This window comes from Rattus norvegicus, chromosome 17 (genome assembly GCF_021556685.1).
Source record: "Rattus norvegicus strain SHRSP/BbbUtx chromosome 17, alternate assembly SHRSP_T2T, whole genome shotgun sequence".
Lineage (NCBI taxonomy): Eukaryota > Metazoa > Chordata > Mammalia > Rodentia > Muridae > Rattus > Rattus norvegicus.
In genome coordinates, this window is record NC_141550.1 from 85,767,501 (window position 1) to 85,792,882 (window position 25,382).

The window sequence follows — 25,382 nt, forward strand, 5'->3', positions numbered from 1 at the left end:
AACACAGAAAAGTTGAAATAGTCCTTACCTACAGCCATCACTCCTGTGTACTAGTATTTACGGTACTGGAAGTTACTATGCACACTACCAAGGAGAAAGATAAACACCAATGTAGCTATGAATGCTTTGATCTACATTGTAATCTGACTACAAGATATACTGATACAATAAAAGTTGCACAAATCTTGTGGGAATAACCAATAAATATCCAATTTGACTTAAGACCCCTTCCATGAGATGGGACCCTGATTCAAAGTAGCCTTGGTGGCCAAGACCCTAAGACTAGATAGGCCAGTGACATAGGGTATGCTACTCTTCTGTTTAAGGAACCTGACCACGTGCCTATGGCATAATTAGGTAATGATGCCTAATGCATTCTTCTGTGCTCATAGATAAGTGCCTTGCAATTTTAGAGTGTGAAAATGGAATAACCCTTGTTGACAGAATGAATTTTCCTTATTGAAATTTAAGTTGTCTCAATAGTGGTAATATTCTGAACCCTCTTACAATGGCAGCACTCTACCTTCCTATGTAATTGGGCGGAACTGTAATGCAAATCATCCTACATGAATCTCTCACCTTGTGATTGGCTTGACCAGCCAATCACGAGTCACAGTCTTGATCTCCTTTGAATGGTTTCCCTTATTAAATTACATAAATTTTTAGAGAACTTGTCAGAGATCATGGGAATTCACATTTTAGCTCCATGTGAATGTATCTTAAATATTTTGAGATTAGTTATTTCCCTGTAATTTTTAGAGCTATTCATGTCTTTAAGCTGTTCTAGGAAGACTGCCTTTGCAGTTAGCAGAATTCATTTTCTCTCATCACCAACATTGAGGGATATATGACTGGATTTATATACATCATCTATGCTAATACATATGGATTATTTACATTAAAAAAATACAGTGTTTTCCCTCATTTTCTCCTACATGTATTTCCTTATTTTCCTGCCCTCTGATTTTCTTCCTTCCTTTTATATCATTGAAACATTTAGAAATTAGGAAGAAAGACTAAAGATATTGCAATAAAATATGCAAGAAAGGAAAGTCTATTTATTACATACTACGTGGCTTTATCCTGATTTAAACTAAAACAAGGATTTCTGGGTTAGCAAGATGGCTTAACACACAAAGGTTCTTTCTGCCAAGCGTGACAATCTGAGTTTAGCCCAGACCTCACATAGGAGAATAGATGAAATCTTCTCTATTCTTGTCCTCTAATAGGCATGTGCATGCTGTGCACAGGGATCCCTACATGAATAAACAAGAATACACAGATTGACAGACAGATGCGCGCGCGCGCGCACACACACACACACACACACACACACACACACACACACACACACACACTATGGTGACTTTAGAAAGAACATGCCCAAAACTGATATACCTCTGCAGCTGCTATTCAGAGTATTACTCCGCACTCTGGTTAAATCATGTTATCTTGCTTTAATCCTCATGGGAATCTTAAGGGTTTAAAAGAGGGGTCAATGAATGCATAGAAAGGGTTACTAACCCAGCCAATCACAACACAGGAAGTTCTGCTGGACTCTGGCACTGAGACCTCCATTTGAAGAAGCAGTCTGCACATCTAGCTACATCCCAATATATCGTCATATAACTTTTTCGACATTTAGTGAAGTGCCCTCTGCCATGCTATAGTGATTGGGATTTGCTAGAGGGTTTTCTATGAGTAAGTCTGTAAGATAAAGGACTTTACATTCTAGCTCCTGTGAGGAGTTAAGAGCCTGCTTTTATGTACCATCCTCTACCCATTGAACTACCTAGCCTCTCCAGTCTATATCACTATGTAGTTCCATACTCACACTATCCTTCATAATCTCTCTATAGTCTTAGTGTTAGCACTCACCCAGGGGCAATTGCTATTCAACATGGTAGAGATGGAGACTGTCCAAATGTGACAATGTTATAAAGACTTGGGTTTAAATCTAGGTTGTGTGGCCCAGTGCTCTAATCTAGTGCTACCTTAATCGTAGGATTCATTGCTTTGTGCCTCACACATTGCTTGTTAGTTCTTAGCAATATCTCTAGTAAAAGTGGGAGACATACCACATGCTCGTAGTAGCTATCCAATCAGTAATGCATGGTTTATGAACTCATTCCCAATTCTAGAATCAGTTTGTATCTCTTCTCTAAATTTCCCAGGAGAATAGCACTAATTTGCGACTGTGTTCTAGGCACTTTGCCTTTAGTATATCATTTAATTTTTTCCCAACAATCTCATGAGAGAAAACTACCTATGGTAATTATCTCTAATTGCTTCTGAGTCTTAGAGAATTTAAATGGAGCTATTCATTATCAAACACCCAGTGAATGGTACAGTCATAACTGAAATCAGATCTGTCACTTCAGCGCCAATGTAGACATGGTCAATCCTCCTCAAAGTGTCTGCTGACTCCATAGTCAGAACAATAACCAGGCTCCTGTTCAGATTAAAAGAGAATAGTGTTGCAATTCCTACTTGTTCTCCATACTCTTTCAGGGACAATCTATCTGAAATCTAAATGAATGTAAAAATCTAATTTTACAAGCTCCTAGTTATTATTTTAAAAAAAAGAAATGGATTTCCACTTATTTTACTATTGCTTCCTTCTTATGTGACTACAGCCCAGCTTTCTTTGTATTCTCAACTTGGGAAATAAGATCAAGTTACAGAAAAGCTATTAGGCTAATCCATCCTTCATAAGACATGTTGACAAATAGATGGCACATAAATGGGTCTTTCAGTCCTTCCACATGAGGACTAGGAGCTCAGAATCCTGCTTCTGCTTAAAGTTGTTGCAAGTGCCAGCCAACACCATCTGTTTATCATCATCATGTTACTGGACTATCCTTAATAAATCAGTAACTTTAGAAATGAGATGAGTCTACCTTTGATTAGCATGCCACTATGAAAAACCTTGTTTCCATAAGTGATTAAAACATGCCAAAATGGAAATTTTATAGGACCAAATATAGTTCTGGTTAGTAGCATTAAAAAGAAACATTCTGTTGAAATGAGTATGCTATCTCAATAATCATGCTCAGAAAAAATTAGGAATAAAGCTACACTTTAGAAAAATTTGAAATAAGGAGATTCCAAGATGTAGTCATGGTAATATCCAGAACAACTGGAAATAAGATAACAACAGCCTCTCTTTTCTATCTGTACCAAATTTCACTTCCAAGATGCTTTGTTTAAGGCTTCTGTTTTGGCAATTTTGATGAAACTATTGGGCTACAAATGTGTTTCAAACGTGCCCTTGAAATATTTCAGAATCAAGTTGCTGCCAGCTCAGAAAATCAGAAGGAGAATAGATGTACAAAAAGTGATCGAGGGCATTCTAACAATAGTCACTATGCACTGCTCTACTTTAAAGTAAGGCTCAAGCAGAAATAAGCCAGAGTGTAGAGCCAGACATTGTACTCTGAAGCAGGGAGAATTCTCGGTTTTGAAGGAGAGGTATCTTATATACTATTTTAGAAAAACACACATGGTATGCACTCATTGATAAGTGGCTATTAGCCCAAATGCTCGAATTACCCTAGATGCACAGAACACATGAAAGTCAAGAAGGATGACCAAAATGCAAATGTTTCACTCCTTCTTTAAAAGGGGAACAAAAATACCCTTGGGAGAGGATAGGAAGGCAAAGTTTAGAACAGAGACTGAAGGAACGCCCATTCAGAGCCTGCCCCACCTGTGGCCCATATATATACAGCCACCCAATTAGATAAGATGGATGAAGCAAAGAAGTGCAGGCTGACAGGAACCGGATGTAGATCTCTCCTGAGAGACACAGCCAGAATACAGCAAATACATAGGCTAATGCCAGCAGCAATTCACTGAACTGAGATTGGGACCACCGTTGAAGGAATCAGAGAAAGGTCTGGAAGAGCTTGAAGGGGCTTGAGACCCCATGTGAACAACAATGCCAACCAACCAGAGTTTCCAGGGACTAAGCCACTACCCAAAGACTATACATAGACTGACCCTGGGCTCCAACCTCATAGGTAGCAATGAATAGCCTAATAAGGGCACCAGTGGAAGGGGAAGCCCTTGGTCCTGCCAAGGCTGGACCCCCAGTGAACGGGATTCTTGGGGGGAGGACGGTAATGGGGGGAGGATGGGGAGGGGAACACCCATATAAAATGGGAGTGAGAGGGGTCAGGGGAATGTTGGCATGGAAACTGGGAAAGGGAATAACATTAGAAATGTAAATAAGAAATACCCAATTTAATAAAGATGAAAAAACAAAAAAAAAGAAATGGAAAAAAATTATTAGGCAACTTTATATTATATGAAGAATAAAAAGAGAATAATTGCTCCCAATTTTAACCAAAGAGTGAATTCAAATCATTTAATGTGGGAAATTGTCTCTTATGATTTTACTAGGGAATAAATGAGCATAATTTTCCTAAATGGCAGAAGACTCATGAAAATAGAGATTCCGTTATGAGTATTAACTGTCCTTTTACAAAAGAAATGTCAAATTATTATAATTTAACACAATAATTCAATGAAATAGTTTTAAATATAAGATAGTGCTTTCTCATATCTAAAGGACAATTTAGGCCTTTTTTCTTTTGCTCATACAAGAATGGTCATGAAATGTGAAGAATATAATATATATTCATATGTAAAATATATGTGTGTATTTACATAATATATTGCTCCCTCTGCAATAGAAAATTATCATTGTCACTTGAACAAAGCACGACTCAGTGTTGAATGCATACTACTTAAATATGACATTAAGTGGTCCCCAATTTTCAAAACTATTCAATTACTTAAACAGTTGTTAAAATCAGAGGCAAGTATTACTGAGAAAGCTGTCCCTGTTCTTGATGGTAGCTAATTAGTTGTCAAACTTAAGAATCTTTAAACGCATAATCTCAGAGGTGAAATTATAAAGCAGAAGTGAATTCCAAAACTGAAAATATTTAGGAAGAATGAGTAGCAAAATTTATAAATACTTACTGAAATGCAACATTCAGAATATTGCGCCCTGGTCAAACTTAATTGAACTATGACAGATTGTATAAGATCAGCTGAGAATCTTGAGATCTGATTTATGAGTAGTAAGGTTTTTAAGATGACAGAGCTGCTGGACAGCTCCAAATCAAATAATCAAAGAATTTTGCTTTTGAAACTTGGTACCCCGGGATACTATTGATCATTCCACACAGCTTCATGTAAGTAATGGAAATGAACTGGTTTAATGATTTCCCATTAAAATCTAAATATGACCTGGCAGTTGAGACATTAGCACTTTTTTTTTCCTGTAGCAAATTTTTAACTGTTTAATCTATCTGTACCGACCTTCCACCAAGGATTTTGCTAGATATTAATGTGTGGTTTTCAGTCAGCAACCGAATGCTGGCAAATACCTGACAATGAGGGTAGCCTGAGCTTGCTAGATAAAAGATGGCTTTATTCATGACAGCATATTCAGTGTAAGCTGTAATCGCTTTGTGATGTGGTACCTTTTATGGAAAACTCATGTTAATAACTTCGAGAGTCTGAGCAACTTTCTCCCTTCTATTTTTGAGAACAAAGTGACAATGTAACAAGTTGTCCTGGGCAAATCTGTCTGTGGCCAAGACTTAAACTAACAGTTTGTCAAAGAACACATTTACAGTGGCAACTTCAGAATCTGTAGGCTGATCTGCTGTCTCATTTTAAACGGGGTTCACCTACACAGAGATATGTATCAGAACTTCAGCCCTTAATCAACTTTCTGATATCTGTGTTCTCCTGTAGGATTTTGAAAAAAATCCACCCTGAGCACGTAAATTGGAGCTAACTATTGAGAGCAGACTTTGAAATCTCAGCCCAGAGAATCCTGATTCATAATTGGAATTGGTTGCACGTTTTGTTGTTGTATATCACAAAACAGTGTTTGTCCTAAGTTGCGGTAAAACCCCTCCCCTTTCCCTCTTGCCTTCCTAATCTACCAATACTCTCCTAAGACATCAACTGTGAATATCCTCACCTCCCTCTCTTGGCAGGTCCTGGTGTTCGTCTATCACCTCTTTTGTGTGTTTGTGTGTGTGTGTGTGTGTGTGTGTGTGTGTGTGTGTGTGTGTGTGTTGGATGACTCTATTGGTGAAGGCACTGATCTCTTTGGTGCTTTATAGGTTTATAGGCATAAGGAAGTCAACCTCAAAGTGACCAGGAACTCTCTCTCTGAGGATCAGTTAAATAGTGCCAGAAGAGGCTCATTTAGATTGACGAGTGATAAGAGACATGAATGATCTTACCCATGCTCCCTGCAGGCTACAGTACTGACCTGTTTGGAAGAAGGTGCCCACTGGTGCAATAACGGCACAATAAGGTTATGGAAATAACCAACTACTTTCTGATCAGATATGAGGCCTGCTCTGGAGAGGAGATTCCATGCCTGGTACTATTAATCTAGTCAAAGGCCCATGTCTGTCATGGTGTTGCTAAGTGATCATGCTACCGAACTGCATTCTAAAAATTTATACACTCCTAGATTTGTTCTCTCAACTTTGGTCAGAGAAGCAAAGACTCACAAGTGGTCAAGTGTGGCGCTTGTGTGACTCAGGGTTCTGCTGTGGGTGAATTATCTGTATCAACCTCCCTTTGCTCATAATTTAGAACATTTTGAGGAATGGTTCCGGAAGACTGTAAGAACTGAGGATTGTGTGGGAGAATGATGAAATGCTGACTTCTGCACGTAAGATGGTTGCTGTGCACAACTGCTCACAGCAGCTGTGGTTACCTGCAGAAGATGACTAGAAGAAGCCAGACAGAATTTTGGGATGAAGGCAAGAGGGGATTAGTAGTTTCCAAGCAGTATTTGCAGTTGGTAGCGGCTGAAAGGGGGCATCCTCTTTGGAAACACAGCTGCCAGTAAATTGTCCATGCCCCCCCCCGGAATAGCTTCACACCTAGATTCTTCTATATTTAGGGAGCAGAATAAATACACTGAAATGCAATGTTTTCAATCAGAATTCAATTCCTATCTATAAACTTGATTACATTTGCATCACTGAACGCAATTGCCGCTTTCCCTATGGCTTGAAATATTTGACTTTCAATGTCAAGTTAGAAGCTAGCATAGAAAAAACTTGATATTGAAATATACTTATTTGAGTTTTGCATGTTATAATATTTAGGAGCTTAATGATAAAATGTAGGATTGTAGTATCCAACTATATTAACTAATTATTTCTTCACATCCAGGTTAAGACCAGTAGATTTCATATGATTAACATGCACTGAAAATCCCCATGTATATAAAAGTCAAGATGTAAGACAGGGTACATGTTCCTATTTGGCTTAAGATAGCATGGAATTAAAGTATATTTCCAAAGAACAAGCCACTATCTCTTTATAGAAACTAGGGCAGGAAAGTCCAAATATATGTTAGCTGTGTGAGCCTCATAAAACTTCTGCTTCCAAATGATGAAAGAAAATATCTTCAAACAAAATGTAAACTCTAAAAGTATTTTCTTGTGACTTAAATTACTCTGCTTATTTTTCCTAATTGAGTGGCACTTACCAACCCCTTTGGAGACTTTGGGAAGGAAGTCAACTTCCATGTTTTTTCAATCCCTATTTATTTGTCCTGAGAAGACTTCATGATAATAATTCTTGGGTCATATCCTGTTGCTAGTTTTTCTTCCTTTTTTGTTTTGCTTTTCTTTGTTTTGGGTGTTAATTTTATAATTTTATTTCTTATTTGTTGATCATGGTCATGCTTTGTTTCTGCTAAACTTTTTCCCTGATAATTTCACACGTGCATATAATGCATTCTGGTTAGCCTCACCCTTGTCCTAGCCTCTCCTATTTCTTTCTGAATTCCATCAACCAACCTTCCCCTACAAGTCTATTTTTTGTTTTGCATCTTTCTATTTTGTCTTGTGACCCACTAGATTTAATGGGTTTGGGTTTTTAAGACAGAGCAGTTTCACTTTCTTCAAAAGCAGTTTTAATCTACACCCGCCGTAGGGTCTTCTCACTCCAATTCGCATACCAACTCTCAACTTGTGTATTTGATCTAACAGTGGTACTAACTGAACTTGTTATCTTGTCATAAAATATTCCACTGCCAAGGGAAATAAGTGTGAAGACAAAATTCTAGGAGGGGAAGCTTTTGATCCTGTGAAGTCTCGATGCCCCAGTGTAGGAGAATGTTAGGGAGGTGAGGCTGGAGTAGGTGGGTGGATGGGGGAACACCCTCATAGAAGCAGGGTGAGGAAGAGGGGATAGGGGTTTTGTGGAGGGGAAACTGGAAAAGGGGATAACACTTGAAATGTAAATAAATAAAATATTCAAGAAAAAAGAGAAAAAAAAGACAATGCATTCTCAAAATTGTTATAAACCTTCTGTTTCAATCTCCCAAGGCCTAAATAAGAGGTATATTCAACCCAACCTTGCTAAATAATTTTCTTAATGGATTTTTTTCAAGTAAGACTTCATAAAGTCTGCTAAGTGAAAGAGGAAGTTTTCAGTTAGGAATATTTCAGTATAGATATGTTACTGCTATCTCTTACCCAGCATGTCAGGAGATTTGAAGAACCATCTTCATCCTTTTTCCAGTAAACAAGTTATGTCACTGAAAAGCATTAGTATTTATTGACTTACTAGACAGCTGAGATCACAGACAGGAACTGCCACTGCTTCTGTGAAAGACACACAGGTGGGCACAGGGTCATAAAAGCTAGAAGAGGAAAACCTTGGGAATGAATGTCTGTGGGCAGGACATCTAAGCCATGATTTTCCAGATTCAATATAGAAACCTACAGGAGATGAAATTCTGAGAGGACAGTAGGGAAACATCTTCTCTGAAATCCTCATCAGGTTTCCACATAGAAGCTTAAGAGTTCTCTCAGCTTTCACAAGGGAAGAGAAATAAGGTCATGGAAACAACTGTAAATGCTAGTTCTAAATCTTTACTGACACAAGGGAAGAGAAATATTCAAGAATGTGAAAAAAGTTGGGTTGAATTAAACAGAAAAGTGCTGTTGGAAAATACTCACTTCTGTGACCCATGAAGTGTTATGCACATATTTGAAGAAGTACTTGAGCTAGTTGTAATGTAATTTTTAAGTTCAAGGTCATCCACTAGGAAATACGTTTTTATAAGGTATGCAACTAGTACACAGAGAAGATGAAAATTTTAATCACATAAAATTACTAATTAGCTTCAGAATAGAGAAAGTGGATAAAAAGTTTAAAAAGACACACAAATTGTTGAATATAGAAATGGTAAAATGTTCTGTCAGTAGTTCAGCTCCATCAATAAATATTAATAGTATAAATTCGGCAATTAAAATACATTCATTGTCAGTGTGGATAAAGAACAGGATACTATCTTTCAGAATCTATATTTAATACAAAGATAGAAAAATCAAAAATAAGGGAAGGACACTCTTCAAAAGAACTTGAGAGTTAATAAAAAGACTCTGAGGCAAGGAATATTATTAAGGATAAAGAAAACCATAGATGATAATAAATAGGCCATTCCTCTAAGAAAACAAAAAAAATCTCCAACATATACGAATTTAATACCAGAAAATCATAGTTTTTCAAGTAAATCCTGATAGAACTTTAAGAAGAAATGAATGACTCTATTATTACAGCTGGAGAACCAAATTTGCTTGGCAATGAAATGATCCAGCAGGAAAGACATGGCTGACCTGAACAGCACAATCAACCATCTGGCCCTGAAGTCATCCACTGAGGACTTCATTGGAGAATTATCAGAATGCCTATAGTCTCATGTGACACGCATACAAACATACACAAAATAACATGAGAAAAACATGTCATTGGCCATGAAACGTAATGATCTAAAGAAATGGAGACCATACACAATATGCTTTCTACAATCTCCTTTTGGGAGAATGGATATTTCACATCAAGTCAAAAGTATTCTCTGCTTTCTTTGTGTTTGCCTAATGTGAGAAGAACCCCATTTCTGTCAGTGATTAAAATTGATAGACTTTCCCAGTTTTTCCACAATTTCTCTATAATGTAACAGGACTCTGATTACACAACTTCTAATTACATACAGATTCAACATGGCTTCTGAACAGCTCATGAGTCAAGGCAGTTAAGCCAACATCTTGACATATTTTAATTCAGGAAAGAATGGAGACTCAAAATATGTGTATTTATTTAAATACATTGATTATAAGAAAATTTGAGGGAATAACAATTGAAATGTAAATAAGAAACACCCAAGTTAATAAAGATGAAAAAAAAAAGAAAGAAAATTTGAGCATTTGAATAAAAGAGAGTAACAAGACAAATTAAGATAAATTAAAAACTGTTTAAAATCAAAAGAAGAAAATTAAGTATTAAATATGAGTAGATATTAGTGAAATGTATGCAATAAATAAATTAAATAAAACTACTCACAGTAAACCATTGAGCTGAGCCGGGGGACTCGAGTGGAAGAAAAAAGGGAAGGACTGAGGAACTGGAGGGGATGGCAACCCCATAGGAAGAAGAACATCAACTAACTGGACCACCTAGCGTTCCCAGGGACTAAAGCACCAACCAAAGAGTATACATGGCGGGATCCATGGCTCCAGCTACATAGATAGCAGACGATGGCCTTTGCAGGCATCAATGGGAGGGGAGGCCCTTGGTCCTGTAGAGGCTTGATGCCCCAGCATAGGCAGACACTAGAGTGGTGAGGCGGGAGTGGGTGAGTGGGTGGAAGGGCACCCTAATGCAGGCGAAAGGGAGGAGCATGGGATGGGGAATTTGAGGGAGGGGGATATCATTTGAAATGTAAATGCATTAAATTAGTTTAATAAAAAGAAAATAAAACTAAAACATAGTATTTGAAAGAATAAAGAAAATAGAAAACATTCTCACCAAGTTACTTGAAACAACTAAAGAAAGCTGGAAGTCATTCTACCAGAAGTGAAAGGGACACTGTTGCTGGTGATCTTTGAATTGTTTTAAGCCATAAAGAAAACTATATTAAATAGAAAACAATTTATTAGATTTGTTTGAGACTATACAAGTAACTTATCTGCGATCCCACACCAACACACACACACACACACACACACACACACACACACACACACAGAAGAGTAGATAACTTTTGACAACTATGCTGAATAGAAAACAAATAAAATTCTATTGGATACAGGAGACCTTTGACAACAAATGCTGCTGCACAGACATTATTTATAGCTCAGTGGAAAAACATCTAATATGGCTGTGGAGTCAGTGAGTGAAGTCATCATAGGAAATGTAAAGAAGTGAGTCCAGATCCCCAGCACCCACTTAAACATCATGCTCAGTAGCATACATCTGTAACCCAGGGAACATGAAGACATAAAGATCCCTGAAGTTTGCTGGGCAGACAGATGAACAAGGAACAAAGTTCATGTTTATCAAGAGAACTCTTGTTGAAATGTAGGGTATAAAGTAATGGAAGACGGCATATAGTATAAACCTTTATCTTCCACATATGACTACATAGGCAATCACCTCCCTGCTGCACACACACACACACACACACACACACACACACACACACACACACACGAATAAATTATGGAATAATTCTTAGAATCACCACTCTGCAGCAAATGTTGCCACATTTTAATACTCTGGCTAGTGTAGAAGAAGGGATAACTGAAATAAGGTCCCATATCAATCAGATCCCAACGTCCACTCTGGACCTCTGTCCACTCTTCATGAAATGCAAATGCTATGGCCTGAAAGTGAGACTGAAGGACACTAGTACAACTTCAGAACCCACGCAGGGTTGAGTCCTGTATAAAAGGAATTCTGCATATCATGTGACTGGAGCTCCACCATTCTGCTCAGAAGAATTAACTGCTGTTTCGAGATGACTTGTAAGAAATAAATTCTATTTAATTGGGGAGAGGAAAGGAGAGTGTTTAAGATGATAATGATTTTTGCGCTTGCTTCAATAATTCTGTATTAAATATATTATTTCCCTAAAACCTGAAACTATTCCCCAATCTTTTCTAGGTAGCGGTCGGCATTTCTTGTTTGTCAACTCTTCTCTCTCCAGAGAAGGATCTACTGCAAGAGTCATTACCTCTCGCTTCTTCCCAGCAAGCCTTGGAATGTGTACTGTTCGCTTCTGGTTCTACATGGTGGATCCCCAGATTATGGGGATATTAAAGGTACGGAAGAAGATAGATTTGTGTCCTTGGAAATATTCAACACGTGAATTTAATCACCCCCACTGTAATCAGGCTGCCAAAGTGCCTTCATTAACTTCCCATCTCTGCCTGGGGCTATGGGTCTTTGGCAATGCACTACTGTCATTCATCTCCATCTGAGTCAAGATAAAGCTCATTGATGTCTGCCACCTGAACTCAATTATAGCATTGGCTATGTAGAAGATTATCCGTAGATAAAATAAAAAAAAAATGTCAGAGTAGATTTTACATGTACTTAGCAAATAAGGGCTTGCCTAAGGACACAGGAGGAAAGGTGACACTAGAGGAAACAATACAGAAATATCTATCTCATATAAAATATAGATAAAGCAGCCTTGATGTTCCAAATTAAGATTTGCCCCAAGTATAAAACACCAGTCTTTGAGAAAGAAATGACAGTATTTATACTTATCGTTTTATCAAAGTTTAACACATTTTTGACCACAAAGAGCCAATTTTATGATCTACTTTCAATTTAAAAGTATGAATTAGAGCCTAAGCCCAGTGTTATGACCTAGCAGTTAATTGTTTAGATGAACGTGACTGGTTTTATTGCCTTAACTCCAACATTGTTCCTAGGAAATGGAGACAGGTGTTGGTATTTTCTGTCTGTCAGGAGATATTTTATACACACTGTATATACTATTCATTTTAGTTCAAGTGTTGCCCTAATGGGGGAGAGATGCATACCTTCTAGCTTTAAAATAAATTGAGACCCCAAAATGCTCAGCAAATTGTCTTCTCCCAGATTACACAATTAGCATAAAACTTTACATCAAAAGCGACCATCTATAACTTACCAACCTTCTACTCTATCCAAAAAGTCTGGAAGATACAAGATAAAAACCAGAAAAAAAGAAAAAGCAATACCAATTATAATAACTGACAGAATCTCTTACCAAGTCAAAACACAAGCATACAAAGAAAGTGACATATTCATCCTGACTCTATGAGAGTATCTGTTTTCAAATGGAAACCAGTAGAAACAAAGAAAGTCCATTCTAACTGCTGAGGGACACACGTGTTAGCGTAACACCTTAATATTTTTCATAGGTTTTACCTACAATATAGATTGCAGGAAGGTAACTTCCTGATCATCCTCCTTTGGTCTTCCTATTCTGTGGTGAATCTCTTGCTCATGAGAGCAAACATACTTTACTTACTAACATGATTCAGCCTCTCCCTTCATTCAGAGCAAATACCCAAGCATGCTTTTTTTTTTTGAATATCGTTAGTTATTTGCCTGGGGTTCTCAACTGTATAGCTCCTATCTAGTATTTAGCTATGAATCTGTGAAAAGCCTTTAAATTACAAACGTTGGGTTGAGTCTTTATTTAAGATGTCTTGTTGTGAAGTGATTCATTGTTTTTCAAATTACAGGTTAGCAGTATAGAGAATCCTTCTCTATACTGATGATGATGGTTGAGATGATAAGGACATCCTTTTTTCTCTGAACTGTCTGTGTGGGACTGATTAACACAGTGAATTTTCTTGGGTATTTATGGTTTTTCTATTAGATTTTTTTTCTAGTTTAGAAGGCATGGGACAGGATTGAAGAAATTCGATATATTTGAGAGCATGTGTCACACATGAGGAGAGAGATTTGAGAGAAAATTACACATGTGTGCTACACAGAAAGAATTAGGGAGACCTTTTTGTCTAATCCTGGATCCTTCTTTATGTGAGCCAGGAACCTCTCAACACAACAAGCCACTGGAAGGGTTATGGTCAGCACAAAACCCAGCAGTATCAGTTTTCATCAGGTGATCTTGATCTTCCAAACTCTCCTAATAGCATTTCTTAGGTGTAGAATTCAACGTAAGAATTGGGGAAAGCCATTAGTATTCAGTCTGTTTCAAGGGAACTAGTTAGATGATATAGAAGTCATGGCAGATACTGTATGATTGATTTAATGTGGACTATCAAGGTACACTGGAAAGCAATGAGTACTAACAGCAAATAAAACATTTCTTCACCAGCATATTGAGATTATTTTCAAAGCATGTCTAAATTGTATCACCATGTTAATATGATTCATCAGATAAGACTAAAGCAATCAATATAAATTTATATAGTTGATAAAATCGGGTAAAATTAGATATGATCCTCCATGCTAAATTATGGAGTTTACACTAAATTACTGCAACTTATCCCAGCCTTTGAGTAGGAAGCATGAGAAAAACAAATACTCTTGATGGCTAGGAGTCCTCCAGTAGCTTTTAATAGTAAAGGGAAAAAAATCAGATTGTTAGAATGGTTATACGGTTATCAACATGCTTTGATACACAGACAAGACATTACAGAAAATACCAGCAGGCATTAACTCATTATTGTATATTTAGTATAAAAGAATTAGTCGTGTTAGTTTCTTTCTATCTTTCAGGTACATATTCAGACATAAAATTCAAATCTCACATTAAAATAAATATGGCCTTCTTTTAATCCATATTGCCAAAGAGCCCTAAAGGAACCAAATTTGTTTCTTCTGAGAATATTAAGCTTTAGTATTCATTCTTGGACTTGTTTAGATTTTTAAATACAATCACAGTGAAAAGAGGTAAAATTTGGACACAGTAAAATTTGGAGTTTATAATAGTGACTAATCCTGATTTCTAAGTTCATCCTAATGAGATGGAGGCCATTAAGAAGAAGTACCTTTCAAGATGCGTGTTCTTTGTTGCATTTAGTATAATATACGGAAACTTCATTTTGTTTTCATTTGCTTTGGTATGTTTTTTGGCTTATGGGTTTTTTTGGTTGGTTTTGATTTTTCTTTCTGTTTTGTTTGTTTCAGAGAGAGGGAGAGAGAGAGAACATGCAGATGGCTATTTAGGGAGGAAGGAGGATCTGAGGGAAGTTGGAAGGGGGAATATGATCAAAATACACCATATAAATTTAATAAAAAAATAAAATAAATCTTAGTTTTGATAACATTTTCTGTAGTGTATAGCTATTTATTATTGCTCAGGAAGAATATTTTAGCTCTTTCTTAAAATCTCCTTCTTTGACAACAGATAACTTGGTAAATCTGGAAGGTGCCTTAGAGGTGTAACGGACATATTTCAGAATAATTACCTGGCCATTCTGAGAGAACTTTTATTTTAAAGTTGGGCTCATAGATTTAAATAATTCTATCAAAGTCTATGAATCTCATATTCACTTACAAGTAAAAATTTTCAAGAAGCTCTAGAAATTGCTTTTGTTAAAATTACAGAAGTTTTAGTCATGTTCACTCTTAGTCCTGAAACTTGGGGTTTTAGTCGCTCACTGAACATTCATTCCTTCTTCCTCTGATGATGAAGTTTACTTTCCTGAGAAACCTCTGAATTGGTACTCACTTAATGAATCTGTTGAAATCGCTATGTAGTATTTTGCATGTTTTATTGGCCTATAATAAATGTTTACAATGGGCAGTGACATAGTCGCATACATGTTTATAATGTGTAATGATCCATTCAGAGTTATTAACCTATGCAGTATTTTAATTTTTTAATCTCTTATTTCAGAGACAGATTCTTACTTCTGGCTTCTTTGAAATACATACTGAATTTCTATTAACTATTTTCACCTTAGTATATGATGTAACACTAGAATTTTTCTTCCTATCTATTTTTGTGCCTATTGATCAATTTCCTTCCCTCCATCTTTCTTTAATCTGCCCAATCTGTTAACTACTATTCTTTGCTTCTATGAGATCAACTTCATTAGTTTCCACACACCTATAAGACCATGTGGTATTTGTCTTTTAGTGCTTGACTTAGTTTTGCTTACCAAACTATTCATTTTCATCCATGCTGCCAAATTACAGTATTTCATCAAAAAGATACTGTTGTGGTCTACTTCTTACATTTGTTGTTTTCTGTTTGTTTTTAGTTTTTACTAATTATTTTTATATAAATTTTTATTGAAAATAGATTTTTATGCATAAATTATGATTATGGCATAAGAAAGAAAATAGGTGTGGCACTAAACAAAAAAGGACCAAAGGACCGTATCAAATATAATAATAGCAGTTGACTATGACATGCCAAAACTATTGAAATTTTTATATGAATTAATTAATCTGTTCCTTATATAATAATGTTAAGTATATTGTAATGGAGAAGAAGCCTCCAGAATCTGTTCATTATCGTAAAGCCATAGGGTGATAAAATGAGTTTCCCCACATGTAATGACTCTGCTGTCTGCTTTTCACTCTATGTCTTCCTGCGTCTCATATTGAGAGAGTTCTCTTAATGGCCTATTTAGTGTTTCCATATTCCTCTTTCAAAAATCACTTTAATATTCTGCAAATAGTTCTTTTTCAAAAGCTTTGCATGTTCTACATATGACATACTTTATGGTACAAATGTGGTTTTTCATAAATTTTACAAAATATAATAATAAATTAGTCAGATATAAAATGAATCATATATAAAGAGTGGCAAAAGGAATGATGAATGTTTTTTTTTCGGCCTAGTTTCCTATGAAACAATACATTCAGTTCATTTGTTCAGTAACTTCATATGATCAACTGCTGAAGGACAAGAGCCAAGATGGCATCATGTTTGTCAAATTGAGACCTGCCCTCCATGACTTTCATGTTGACCAATGCCTAGAGAAAAGTACGACCTTTAAATGCTTTCTTGTCTGACACTTCAAGCAGAGCTCTACTCTCTGTGATACATTCTGGGTTTATAAACCATAAAATGGCAAATAACAGAAAGATGAGACTCATTCCAATTAATCTATGTCTTAAAACACAGATAACTGAGGATCCTCAGGTATTTTCGGACAAGAAGAGCTTCTAATCCATCATTCACAACTTTCCTCACATCCACATATAAGGCTATGATAATATGAATATTTACCCAATAAAATATGGTGCATAAAGTCCTCTTGGTAATAAAAGAAATATATCGTAAATTATAGTCACATAGTAACCTGGCACTATGTTAGAATTTAGTGCAGTCACACTTTAATTTGCAAAGGGATTGTACAAATCTGCCCCTCCCCAGGCCCTCTTTGCTGTACCCCATAAACTTGGAAAGCCAACGCACTTTGTAGGTATTGTTTCAATATATGTAGATAGAGAAGTGGGAAAAATAAAGACGAAAAAACAAATTTAAAGCAGCTAAAAGAAAAATATGCTGAGGTAAAAATATATTTATGATACCGAAATCCCATGGCAGAGAGAGCTAGACTCTCAGAAGTACAGACAATCTTGAGAGTTCAGAGAACACAACTACTTCTGTTCAAATTCCTGGCCCAAGAGGAACCCGCCTAGTGCCCTCTGGGCACAGGCACAGGAATCTAGCAGCACTCAGGTGCACAATCCTTCTAGTTTCTGCCTGTGTTCAGAGCTGAAAGCCAGTCATCAGTACTGCTGACACACCTAGAGCAGAGGTAAGACCCACCCTTCCTCTCTGAGTGAACCACCTGGACACCTCAAGACACACAAACACAGGAGCAGTCTGGGACAGGACCATGCCAGTTTCTGCATGCTCCCAGAGGTAAACCCATCCCACAGCTCTCTGTACCCAGATCAGGATATAAGAAAACAGGTCTACAGGAGGTCTGACACACAGGTCAAGCTACTATCAGAGATAGCAAGACCAGCTAACACCAGAGACAACATGGTGGTGAGAGGCAAGAGCAAGAAGCAAAGCAACACAAACTAAGACTACTTGTCATCATCAGAGCCCACTTCACCCACCAAAGCAAATATAAGTCTATGGGGTACAGCAACACATCAGAAAAGCAAGATTTAGATTTAAAATCATATATCATGAGGATGAGAGAGTACTTTAAGTAGGACATAGATAACTCTCTTAATGAAATACAAAACAACATAGGTAATTAAGTAGAAGCACTTAAGGAGGAAACACAAAACTCACTTAAAGAATTACAGGAAAACGAAACTAAATAGGTGAAGGATTTGAAAAAAGCCATCCAGGATTTAAAAATGGAAATAGAAACAATAAAGAAATCACAAAGGGAGACAACCCTGGAGATAGAAAACCTAGGAAAGAGATCAGGAGTCAAAGATGCACACAACACCAACAGAATACAAGAGACAGAAGAGAGAATATCAAGGAAAGAAGATACCATAGAAAACATTGACACATCAAAGATAATGTAAAATTCAAAAAGCTCCTCACACAAAACATCAAGAAAATCTAGGACGCAATGAAAAGATCAAACCTAAGGATAATAGGAATAGAAGAGAGCAAAGACTCCTATCATAAAGGGCCAATAAATATCTTCAACAAAATTATAGAAGAAAACTTCCTAACCTAAAGAAAGAGATGTGCATAAGGATATAAGAAACCCACAGAACTCCAAATAGATTAGGCCAGAAAAGAAATTCCTCCCATCACCTAAGAGTCAAAACACCAAATATACAAAACAAAGAGAGAATATTAAAAGGAGTAAGGGGGAAATGTCAAGAAACATAAAGGCAGAGCTATCAGAATTATATCAGACTTCTCACCAGAGACTATGAAAGCCAGAAGATCCTGGGCAGATGTCATACAGACCCTAAGAGAACACAAATACCAGCCCAGGATACTGTATCCAGCAAAACTCTCAATTAACATAGATGGAGAAACCAAGATATTCCATGACAAAACCAAATTTATACAATGTCTTTCCACAAATCCAGCCCTACAAAGGGTAATAAATGGAAAACTCCAACAGAAGGAGGGAAACTACACCCTAGAAAAAGTAGGAAAGTAATCTCCTTGCAACAAACTCAAAAGAAGAGAGCCAAACAAACATAACTCCACCTCAAACAACCAACATTACAGGAAAAAACAATCACTATTATTCAATATCTTTTAAGATATTTAAAAAAAAAGGCATACATAGACTGGATATGTGAAGAGGACCCAGCATTTTGCTGCATACAGCACTTTAGTGACAAAGACACTTCAATGACAAAGACAGTCACTAGCTAAGAGAAGGATGGAAAACAGTTTTCCAAGCAAATGATCCCAAGAAATAAGCTGAAGTAGCCATTCTAATATCAAATAAAATCAACTTTCAACCAAAAGTTATCAGAAAAGATAAGAAAGGACACTTCATAATCATCAAAGGAAAATTCACCAAGACGTTCACCAAGATGAACTCCTAATCCTGAATATTTATGCACCAAATGCGAGGCTACCTACATTCATAAAAGAAACCTTACTAAAGTTCAAAGCACACATTGAACATCACACAATAATAGTGGGAGATTTCAACAACCTGCACTAATCAATGGATAGATCATGAAAACAGAAACTAAACAGAGACATAGAGAAGCTAACAGAAGTTATGAACCAAATGGATCTAACAGGTATTTATAGAACATTTCATCCTAAAACAAAAGAATATAAGCTCTTCTCAACACCACATGCCACCTTCCCAAAATTGACCATATAATTGGTCGCAAAAGAGGCCTCAAGAGACACAAGAAAATTGAAATAATTCCGTGCATCCTATCAGATCACCATGGACTAAGGCTGATCTTTAATAACAACAAACACCACAGAAAGCCCACATACACAAGAAAGTTGAACAATGCTCTAATCAGTGATAAATTGGTCAAGGAAGAAATAAAGAAATTAAAGACCTTTTTTAGAATTTAATGAAAATGAAGGCACAACATACCCAAACTAATAGGACACAATGAAAGCAGTGCTAAGAGGAAAACTCATAGCTCTGAGTGCCTCCAAAAAGAAATTGGAAAGAGCATACATTAGCAGCTTGATAGCAGACCTAAAAGCTCTAGACCAAAAAGAAGTAAATACACACAGGAAAGAAGGCAGGAAATAATTAAACTCAGGGCTGAAATCAACCAAGTAGAAACAAAAGGGACTATACAAAGAATCAACAAAACCAGGAACTGGTTCTTTGAGAAAATCAACAAGATAGACAAGCCCTTAGTCAGACTATCCAGAGGGCACACACAGATAATCCAAATAAACAGAATCAGACATTGAAAGGTAGACATAACAACAAAACTGAAACATTCAACAAAACTGGAAAATCTGGAGAAAATGGACAATTTTCTAGACAAATACCAGGTACTAAAATTAAATCAGGATCAGATAAACCATCTAAAACATCCCATAACTTCTAAAGAAATGGAAGCAAAAGTCTTCCAAGCAAAAACAAAGCCAAGTAACAATAGCTTTAGTGCAGAATTCTATCAGACCTTCATAGAAGAATGAATACCAATACTGTCCAAACTTTTCCACAGAATAGAAAGAGATGGAGCGCAACCCAATTGCTTCTATGAAGCCACAATTACACTTAAACCTAAACCACACAGACCCAACCAAGAAAGAGAATGTCAGACCAATCTCCTTTATAAATATTGACACAAAAATACTCAATAGAATTCTCACAAACTTAATCCAAGAACACATCAAAACAATCAGCCATCATGATCAAATAGGCTTCATGCCAGGGATGCAGGGATGGTTCGATATACATAAATCCATCAATGTAATCCACTATGTAAACAAACTCAAAGGGAAAAAATACATGATTACTTCATTAGATGCTGAGAAAGCATTTGACAAAATTCAACACCCCTTCGTATTAAAAGTCCTGGAAAGATCAGGAGTTGAAGACTCATAGTCAAACATAGTCAAAACAATATACAGGAAACCAGTAGCCAACATCAAACTTAATGGAGAGAAACTTGAAGCAATCCCACTAAAATCAGGGACTAGACAAGGCTGCCCACTTATTCCTACTTATACACTTATATACTTATACACTGCTCTCCCTACTTATTCAGTATAGTACTGGAAGTCCTAGTCAGAGCAATCAGATGACAAAAGGATGTCAAAGAGACACATTGGAAAGGAAGATATCAAACATCACTACTTGCAGCTGATATAGTAGTATACTTAAGTGATCCGAAAAGTTTCACCAGAGAACTACTAAGCCTGATAAACAACTTCAGCAAAGTGGCTGGGTATAAATTTAACTCAAACAAGTCAGTAGCCTTCCTCTACTCAAAGGATAAATAAGCTGAGAAAGACATTAGAAAAATGACACCCTTCACAGGAGTCACAAGTAACATAAAATACCTTGGTGTGACTCTAACTAAGCAAGGGAAAGATCTGTATGACAAGAACTTCAAATCTCGGAAGAAAGAAATCAAAAAAAAAAAAATCTCAGAAGATGGAAAGATCTCCCATGCTCATGGATTAGCAGGAGTAATATAGTAAAAAAAATGGCCATTTTGCCAAAAGCAATCTACAGATTCAATGCAATCCCCATCAAAATTTTAACTCAATTCTTCATAGAGTTAGAAAGAAATTTGCAATTCACCTGGAATAACAAAAAACCCAAGATAGTGAAAACTATACTCAACAATAAAACAGTGTCTGGAGGAATCAACATCCCTGTCCTCAGGCTGTATTACAGAGCAATAGTGATTAAAAAAAAACTGTATGGTATTGGTACAGAGACAGGCAGATAGATCGGTGGAACAGAATTGAAGACCCAGAAATGAACCCACACACCTATGGTCACTTGATCTTTGACAAAGGAGCTTAAACCATCCAGTGGAAAAAAAGATAGCATTTTCAACAAATGGTGCTGGTTCAACTGGAGGTCAACATGTAGAAGAATGCAGATCGATCCATGCTTATCACCCTGTACAAAGCTTAAGTTCAAGTAGATCAAGGAACTGCACATTAAACCAGATACACTCAAACTAATAGAAGAAAATGTGGGGAAGAGTCTTGAACACATGGGCACTGGAGAAAATTTCCTGAACAAAACACCAATGGCTCATGCTCTAAGATGAAGAATTTAGGACAAAACGGCAACCAACAGATTGGGAAAAGATCTTTACCAATCCTACATCTGATAGAGGGCTAATATCCAAAATATACAAAGAACTCAAGAAGTTAAACTTCAGAGAATCAAATAATCCTATTAAAAATGGGGTCCAGAGCTAACAAAGAATTCTCAACTGAGGAATATGGAATGGCTGAGAAGTACCTAAAGAAATGTTCAACATCCTCAGTTATCAGGGAAATGCTAATCGTAACAACCCTGAGATTCCCCCTCATTCCAGTCAGAATCGATAAGTTCAAAGACTCAGGAGACAACTGATGCTGGGTGAGAATGTGGAGAAAGAGAGGACCACTCCTCTATTTTTGGTAGGATTGCAAACTGGTACAACCAGTCTGGAGATTCCTCAGAAAATTGGACATAGTGCTACCTGAGGACACAGCTATACCACTCCTGGGCATATACCCAAATGGTGCTCCAACATATAACCAGGACCCATGCTTCACTATGTTCATAGCAGCCTTATTTATAATAGCCAGAAGCTGGAGAGAACCTCTGTATAGCCAGAAGCTGCCCTTCAACAGGGGAATGGATACAGAAAATGTGGTACATCTACACAATGGAGTACTACTCAGCTATCAAAAACAATGACTTCATGAAATTCATAGACAAATGGATGGGCCTAGAAAATGTCATCCTGAGTCGGGTAACCAAATCACAAAAAACCACACATGATATGCACTCACTGATATGTGGACATTAGCCAAAAAGCTCAAATTACCCAAGGTACAATCCACAGCCACGTGAAGCTCAAGAAGGATGAGCAAAGTGGGGTGTTTCAGTCCTTCTTAAAAGGGGGAACAAAAATATTCATAGGAGGAGAAATGAAGACAAAGTATGGAGCAGAGACTGAAGTAATGGCCATTCATAGCCTCTCCCACCTGTGTATCCCGCACACACACACATATATATATATATATATATATATATATACACACACACACACACACACACACACACACACACACACACACACACATATATATATATCCATTCAAACTAGACAATATTGATGAAGCCAGGAAGCGTATGGTATAGCTGTCTCCTGAGAGGCTTAGCCAGAGGTGAAGGCTAGCAACAAACCCCTGAACTGAGAATGGTGTCCCCATTAAGAATTTAGAGAAAGGACTGAAGGGGCTGAATGGGCTTGTGACTCCAAAGCATAACAATACCAACCAACCAGAGCTCCCAGGGACTAACTTGGACTGACACATAGTTCCAGCTGCATACGTAGCAGAGGATGGCCTTGTTCAGCACCAATGGAAGGAGAATCCCTTGGTCCTGCCAAGCTCAGATCCCCTGTGTAGGGGAATGTCAGGGCCAGTAGGCGGAAAGAGGGTGGTTGGGGAGGGAGAAACACCCTCATAGGAGAAGTGGGATGGAGAATGGGATAGGGAGCTTATGGACAGGAAACCAGGAAAGGGAATAACATTTGAAATGTATAATAAAAACTATCCAATTTAAAAAAAGGAAAAGAAAAAATTAATATGTAAACTTGAAAAATATATTTACATTTAAAAAGAATATGTATGTATTCAATAATCAAATAAACAACAGTTTGTGTAACATAGACGTAGGGCAACATACCTAACAGAACTTTAAATTTCTTTAATTATTGCTATTTAAGATGAAAATGAATGTTCTATTATTATGAACATTTTCAAGAATTGCTCTCCATTGCTATTTATTTTTTATTATTTTATTTATTTACATTCTAGCTATTGCTCCCCTTCCGGTTCCCCTTTCACAGTTCCTTATCCTGTTCCTCCTTGTCCTTGCCTCTGAAATGGTGCTCCCACCCTACGTACCTTTCCCCTTCCCTGGAGCCTCAAGTCTCTCTAGGATTAAGCACATCTCCCACTAAGGCCTGACCAGGCAGTCCTCTGCTATATATGTGAAGGAGTGGGCAGTAGGGAGGATTTCAGACTGTAGGCTGCCTGGTTGGTGGTTCAGTCTGTACGAGTTCCCTTGGGTACAGGTTAGTTGAGACTGCTGGTCTTCCCATGGGGTCACCCTCCCCTCCAGTTTCTTTAATCCTTCCCTTAATTTAGCCACAGTGGTCCCTGACTTCAGTCCTATGATTAAGTCTAAGTATCTGCACCTGTCTGTCTCAGTCAGCTGCTGGTAGGGCCTCTCAGAGGACAGACACGCAAGGCAAGGCTCCCTGTCTGTAAGTATATCATAGCATCAGTAATAGTTTCAGGCCTTGGTGCCTCCCACCCTCCATAAGCTGGATCCCAATTGAGTCTGTCATTGAAACACCTTTCCTTCAGTCTCTTCTCCATCTTTTTGTCCCTGCAGTACTTTTAGACAGGAACAATTCTGGGCCGGAAGTGTTGATTGTGAATTGGTAACCCCATCCCTCAACCTGAGGCCCTGTCTATCTGCGGGAGGCAGATTCTTCGAGTTCCCTCTCCCCACTTTTGGGCATTTTGGCTAAGGTCACCCCATTGAGTCCTGAGAGTTTCTCACCTCCCAGGTTTCTGGCAAATTCTAGAGAGTCTCCCCATCTTCCCACCCACCCACACCCCACACCCCCAAAACCGCCCCCCCTCCAAGGCTATCTATTTCCATTCATTCTGGTCCTCTGGGCTTCTTTCCTGCCCCGCCCCCATAAGTGATCCTATTCTACCATTCCCCTCCCCCTTCCCTTCCCCCTCCCCTTTCCACTCATTTGCCTCAAAATAGAGGTTTACTTTTTTAAGTATATTTTAACTGATTTCTAGATCCAGTAGTTTTCTTACACTTCTGCTTATAATGAACTTGATGGTCTTTGCTTTTACAAGCAGTTGTAAAACTTCTCAGCATGGACTAATACTAGAGAATGTATAGGAGAAGAAACAGTGTATAAATCTCCAGATGGTGTGATATACACAGGAATGGATGAAAATACTTAGATATCTGCTTTCTAAACAAAACTGCAAGAAACACAGATATTGGTCAAATTGGTCAGTTCTTACTGATTTGAGCATAAATAAGATTAATACAGAGAAGGCTGTAATTATCAATATACCTTGATATGCTGCAGACATTTCTGTTCTGTATCACAATGTTTTAATGGACATAGTTAAAATGAACTAAAATGTTTTTATCATTAGCTGGTTAGTTCTTTGAGAAGCCCAAGTGTTGTATTTTGATCATATTATCCTCTTTCCTTTTCTCCCAGATCTATCCCCCATTCCATAGAACATTCTTTTAGTTTAACCTGTGGAGTCCAATTATTGTTTCATATATACTCTTAGGTATGTGACCTGGGTACATGTTAGATCCTCAAGGAGTTTCACCTTTCAAAACAAAACAAAAACTCCCCAAAAACAATCAATCAAAACCCTGATTCTC

General features: G+C 37.3%; 1 protein-coding gene across 1 annotated transcript in view; it reads left to right on the forward strand.

Annotated features, from left to right (window-relative positions):
• Malrd1 (MAM and LDL receptor class A domain containing 1) overlaps positions 1-25,382 on the forward strand; it is a 724,504-nt gene that overhangs the window by 562,176 nt on the left and 136,946 nt on the right. Inside the window, 1 exon segment of the mRNA NM_001287618.3 lies at positions 12,007-12,164. Coding sequence (NP_001274547.3) covers positions 12,007-12,164 — 158 coding nt within the window.